Source organism: Neopelma chrysocephalum, unplaced genomic scaffold (assembly GCF_003984885.1).
Source record: "Neopelma chrysocephalum unplaced genomic scaffold, ASM398488v2 Primary Assembly neopelma1_99, whole genome shotgun sequence".
NCBI classification, from domain to species: Eukaryota; Metazoa; Chordata; class Aves; order Passeriformes; family Pipridae; genus Neopelma; species Neopelma chrysocephalum.
This window is the reverse complement of record NW_020897762.1, coordinates 1,419,140-1,425,139: the sequence shown is the minus strand read 5'-3', so window position 1 is coordinate 1,425,139 and position 6,000 is coordinate 1,419,140. Positions and strand designations below refer to the sequence as shown.

The 6,000-nt window shown below is 52.2% G+C and overlaps 1 protein-coding gene and 1 long non-coding RNA gene across 3 annotated transcripts in view; one reads left to right on the top strand and one right to left on the bottom strand.

Moving 5' to 3' along the window:
- LOC113973172 overlaps positions 1-412 on the bottom strand; it is a 9,495-nt gene extending 9,083 nt beyond the window's left edge. For both annotated transcript variants that reach the window (XR_003536166.1, XR_003536165.1), the window contains exon 1: positions 284-412. This is a non-coding gene — a long non-coding RNA (uncharacterized LOC113973172). The remainder of the gene's footprint in view (positions 1-283) is intronic.
- The window catches only part of SPRED2 (sprouty related EVH1 domain containing 2), a 60,176-nt gene continuing 54,344 nt past the window's right edge, over positions 169-6,000 (top strand). Inside the window, exon 1 of the mRNA XM_027694952.1 lies at positions 169-291. Within this exon, the coding sequence (XP_027550753.1) occupies positions 245-291 (47 nt within the window). The 5' untranslated portion in view covers positions 169-244. The remainder of the gene's footprint in view (positions 292-6,000) is intronic.

Genomic DNA, 6,000 nt, shown 5'->3' with positions numbered 1-6,000 from the left:
CCTCCTCCTCCTCCTCCGCCCCCGGCCGCCGCCGCCCGGCGACGAGCGCGGCCGTAGCCCCCCCCTCCCTTTCCCTTCTCCTCCTCCTCCTCCCCCCCCCCCCCCACCCCCCGCCGCCGCCCGCGCTCCCGCGCCGTCGGGCCCGGCGCGGCCGCCAGCCCCGGCCCGCCGCGGCGCGGCCTCCCTCGCCATGTGAAGCGCCGGGGAAGATGCGGAGGCGCAGCCCGGCCGCCCGCGGCGAGGGATGAGCCTAGACGGGGAGAAGATGACCGAGGAAGCCTACCCTGACGAGTGAGCGGGGCCGCGGGCGGGCGGAGGGGGGTGTGGGGGGGGCACCCTTTGTTGCCCCCGGCGCGAAGCGGTGCGGGGGGTCGCTCACTCCCCTCGGACAGACGGACCGGGAGCGGGCGGACAGAGGGACGGCGGGCACGCGCGTACGTGTGCGCGCCGCCCGCCCGCGCATCCGCCATTTCGCGCTCCCCCCCGGGCCGCGCTCATTTGCATACGGCCCTTTCATTCATAAAAAACCCCTGGGAGGGCGGCGCGGGGTTCCGGGGGCACCGCGGGGAGGGGGCCCCGCGCCGCCGCTCCCCGCCCCGGCCGAGGGGCTCGGGGCGCCCGGGCGGGGGCGGCGGAAGCGGCGGCGAAAGGAGGAAGGGGGAGCGCTGCGCGCCCCCGCCCCGCGGCCCCCGGGTCTGTGGGGGGGTGTGGGGGGGTTCGGGACGCGGAGCTTGAGGCGGGGAGCGGGGGGTGGGGGGGGGACACACGACGTCGCGGGTCCCCGCCCCGGCCGCCGCCGTTTTGTGAATAGGAGGGCGGCCGCCGCCGCCGTCACATGACGCCGCATTCATAAACCCGGTCACCGGCGGCCTCCCCATTCACCGGCACCCCCCCGCCGTACCCCTGGGGGGATGCGGGTACCTACGCCCGCTCCCGCCTCCTCCCCGGGAATAAACCCCCCCCACGAATAACCCTCCCCCCCAGGAGAGGCCGCGCCGAGGCTTTCAAAATGCCTGACGGTGCCCTTTTCCCTTTTTTTTTTTTTAATGTTTTCTTCCCCAAAAATAAAACCCAAAGCTATTGCAGGGGGACGGCAGGAAGGGCTTTTTCACGCCGCGCTGGCCCAAGGGCTGTTCCTGGCTATCTCCTTCGGGGTTTTGACAGTCAAGAGGAATGACTCACTGGCGTGCAGGACTGGGTTGGTGCCAAGCGCCATAGGATGTACCGTGCTTTAAAATGACTCCTCGCAGGGCTTATAAAGCAGTGTCAAAATTGTGCAACTTTTTGGCTCGTTTGGAGCCTGAGAAAATATCATAATTGGTGGCATGTGCCACACTCGCACCTTCGTCCTGGTAAACTTATTTTAGGGCGATTTACTGGAGAAACATGAGTAGCGAAGGAAATGGCTTCTGCCTGCAACGTGCTGAGAGGGATTGTTATTTTGGCAGTTCTTAATGAAGAGACTATAAATACATGTTTATATGTAACTTCTGAAATTGTGGTTATTTTGAAGTTGGTAAGGTTCTTGCAACAAAAAAAGAAAAAGTTGAGTTTCTCTTGCATGGATTGCCATGACCTAACAGGCTGGAAAAATGTGGCCAACTCATTTCCAATAAAAACCTGCCGGTTCTTTGTTTGGGGTTTATTTTTTTTGTTGTTTAATTTTGCAAATTGGACAAGAGGAGGGGAAGTGGGTCCCTGTCTCTGGGTTTGAGAACAGAGGGCCAAACCTAACCCAATTCAGTGGACAAAATCTAATGCTCAACCAGCCTTCATCTTGTGGCAAGATATTGCTCCAAATGTGTTTTCCTGCAGGGCTTGGTGCGGAGGTGAGTGTCAGTGTAAAACAGCGAGCACTAGGCTCTGATGGTTGGTTGGGGTTTTCTTCCCTTAATTGTAGGCTGCAGTTTGTTTTGGAGTAAATTCTTCTTCCACGTGCCACTGCGCTGCCATGCTGGTGGAGGCTTCAGCTGATGGGTTTCATGTGTGTCCCTACCTGAGCTGGGGAGAGAAGCTCTTGGGTCACACCACCTCTTGTGGGGTCACCAGTCAACCCAACAACGTTGTGCTTCAGTCCCTGGGAGATGGGGAGTGCTGGTGGCCACGGGGAGCTGGTATCCAACCCATTCCCAGGCCACCAATAGCCTTTTTATTGGGGTCTGGATGTGGTGGCTTTCAGGATAAATTATGCCTCGTGGTCCTTACCCCGAGTGGCTCTTTTGGAGGCCGTGGTTGGGCTTGTCAGAGTTCAGTCCAGGCCTTTGCCTTGCAGGGCACAGCGAGGTGTTTTAGGTAAGCCATGGTTTCCTCTGTAAGCTCCTCGCTTCCAGCCTTGCATTGATTGATAGCGTCGCTGAAGCCGGTGACTCATGGGTTGTTTTTTCATTTCAGTGGTGGGTGAAGTGATTTGATTTTTTTTTTCTCCAATATATATGGTGTTAAAAGAAATAAGGACAGGCTCTCCTGATAAGTTTTCTCAAGCTGTCAGAACAATGGTAGTATAGCGTGCTATTTGCCCTAGATATCTGGCTTTAATTTGCATAGCTATTCTTGTTTCACGGAGTGCACTGTGAGCAAATGTTAACAGCCAGATTACAAAAAGAAAAGGACCACTGTCAGGATGCCTTTTAAAATAACCCTCTTCAAGTAAACAACGAGGGGGTCTCCCTCCGGTTTTTTGCCTTTTTTTTTTAATAATTTCTTGAGAACAGCTAGATAAGATTTTGAGTTTTGAGACAATTTATAAAACCGAGGAGAGGAAAAAAAATGGGGCTTAGGATGCTGTAAACTCATCGGTCCCTTCACGACTGCACCATTTCAGATCGATACTTAGAGGTCAATTTGTCATTGCAAAGCGAGCGCCTCGATCTGCATCTCAGCCTTTTTTTCTGCTTCCTTCCTTCCCTCCCCTCCACACGTTGCAGGGTTGGGGGAGAGCGGGGATGCCTGGTAATAAATTGGAGGCACGAAGCTGCAACGGCGGGAGAGTTTCGGGAAGTGCTGCCTCTGTATCCAGACGATGGGCAGCCGCCCACTGCGAGCGGTGACCCTCTCCAAAACCACCAGCTCCCAGATGGGCTGCCGGTGTCTTTCCGTAGGAGGATGGAGCTGAACCCTTAAAGTGACTCGGTTATGGCCGGAGGCTGCCGCCTGCTCGTTCCGATGCATGGTTCCAAGAAAGTCACAGGAAGTAATTAAATGGAAAAGGTCAGAGAACGAGGAAGTGTTGGTCCGCAGCCTCTCGCTGCCTGGGATGGAGCCGCGGTGCCCTGCCTGAGCCCGTGTCCCCGAAGTGTCCCCGCTCCTCGGAACGCGCGCTTGATTTATTCCAGCGGGCTCAGAGCGTGCCTGCCAAGTGTTTGCAAGTGGGACTGGTCCCCTGGAGGTTTTTAACGAGCTGGGTTAAGTGAGATATGTGTAGGGCTGCTGTGGTGTTGTCCAGGGCAGCAGAATGTGGTGTGAGATCACACCGATGCATTTTTCCCAGTCTAGGGAAAGAAAATTAAACTTAAGTCTCATTTGTTCTTTTGCTGGTCCCAAAACCCCACTTCCCTCCACCACTGAGCAGAGATCAGCAGTGCTTGTCTAAATACTGAGTCCATCAATGTTGCAGTTTGCCCTTTATGCTGAAAAAATAATTTATTTCCTTCCCCCCCCCCCCTTCATTTTCACTGTGTTTTTGCATGGTGATTTTTCTGTAGGTATCAAAGGCAGCTCATTCAGCCAAATTATTTTGCTGCAAGCTTCAGCCAGGGAGGAAGGCATGGGACACGCTGCGTGTCATGACATTATTGCTTGCAAATAGGACAGGAAATGAAGGATTGCCAAAATATAACTGTTTATTTCTTGGCCTGAAAACATGCCTGTTTAAAATATGACATGTAAGTAGCTGCTTTGTTCAGTCACTGGGAGAAGTTGCTGTTTATAAGGGAATAATAGCTCTTGGATGAAAGAAAGGGGGGGGGAGGGAAGAAGGGATTTACCCTTTCTACTCTTTCTCCTTCTGTCTTGGAAATGCTTTAAAAAGAAATTGTAGGTGGAAGATATATGAAGAGGGTATTTTGTTGGACAACTGGAAAGGAAAGCTGTGGGAAGAGGGTTGCCACAAGCAGGAGGGAGACGGATTTTGAATTTCTCAGCACATTATTAGTCCACACTGTGGCCCTTGGCAGCCCTTGGATAACCCCGCTTCTGCATTGAAGAGGAGAAACCTAAACAACCCACCTTTGAGCCAAAAAGTGAGGGTTTTTTGGTGCGACTCCCCTCATCCAGAAGTGCTTTGGGATGCTGGTGGTGGGATAGTGTTGGAGCCCAGCACAGATGCCGCACCAGCAATGGGATCCTCTTTGACCTGTTTTTGCAGCCTGTTTTTTATCTCGCCAGGGCACACCCTGGAGCGTGGGTTAAAAGGTAGGTTTTATCTGCCTGTTTAATTAAATCCCGAGGCTGCAAACAAAAGTACGTTGTGTGGCAAGGCTCGCTCTCAACATGGGCTTGGTTTGCTGTTAGCTGGTTTTAAACCACAAAATCGTTTCCTGTCGGCCACCAAATTGCAGGGAGATGATGGTAGTTGTCCTTCCTTCTTCCTGGACCAGGCTGGAAAATAGGAGCTCAGGAATGAGACACAACTATTTGTTTCAATCCCTCCTGTTTCTTTCTTACACACTCTGGCATGCTTGAGGAATCGATAAATTCAATTTTCTGCCCTCCAGCAGAATGGCCATAGGAACTGCTTCCTACAACAAATTCATTGAAAAATGTGAGGGTTTTGTTTTTCTTTCTTTTCCCCCCTTTTTTAACAGCAGAAAGTGATCTTTCTTGCAAGAGCTGTGCAGGGGTGGAGAGGGCAGAGAGATCAGTGAAACTAAAAGTACAGCTCTGTAGACTGTTTTTGATACATGCCCTGTTTGCATTGTGGAGCGTTTGATTTTTGGAGGACTTACACTTCTAAAGCAGTGCAGAAATTTAAAAAGAAGAAAACTAAAAAAGGTCAGTTCACTAAAAAAAAGGCACACGTAGACTGCAGAGTTGATTGACAGCACATGCAAGCCGCAGCAGTCCCCATTTCTGTGGGCTACCAAAGGCAAGCAAGAAGCTGTTGTCACATAAATCCCAGCACTGGAAAGAGAGGTCTGCTCCAAGCCTGGCAGCAAGCAGAGCAGGGCAGCATCTCCCAACCTTGCTTCCACTGACCATTGCTTTGCACCTTAGCCATGGGTATACTCAGCTGATGGTTTCTAATGCTTTCTTTTTTCCTTTTTTTTTTGGTTTCTTTTCTTACCTATTGGTTTTCTGCCAAGATCTTGTGAGCTTTCCTTCCTTCCCGTTTCTCTACCCACGTCCACCCCCTTTCCTTGTCAAATTTCCTTTAATCATTTATTTTTCTGGTGCTTGCTCAGTACTGAAAACCTGACCCTCTCAAGCTGCAGAGAAATGCAGCTGGCTGCCTTATTGATGCCTTCCCTCTGCATCTAACCCTCACCTTTGGTTTTGCATCAGCTTTTCAGAGCAAAGGTTGGATTTGCCCAGGTGGTTTCTCATGCTTTAGTTCCTCACAAGGCAAACCATCTGCTTGGCCCCCTCTACTTGGTGAGCCGACGGTGCTGGCTGGCAGGATGGAGTTGGGATGAAGGGCAAGCCCTGCTGAGGCAGCAAGGACAGCAAAGCAGTGCTCAAATACTGCACTTCTGCCCTCTGGCACACCTGGTTTTGGGGGGGGGGGTATCATATCGGTGTGACCATCAGTGTTGGTACCCAAAAATAAAGCAATGTCCCCTACCTAGTTTTTCTACTCCAACTGGATGCCAAACAAGCATTGGGTGGGCAGGTGGACATCATCTCAAAGTCCAGAGGGTGTCTTTGCTGCGTTTCATTTTCTGTCTCCATTTCTTTTCCATAAGCTCTTGGGGGCTGTTTTTTTGCCTCTTGCCTCTTTTATTTCTGTTCCTTCATGTCACTCTTGTCTGGAAGCAGGACTTCTCTTGCTGCAGCGAAACCCTC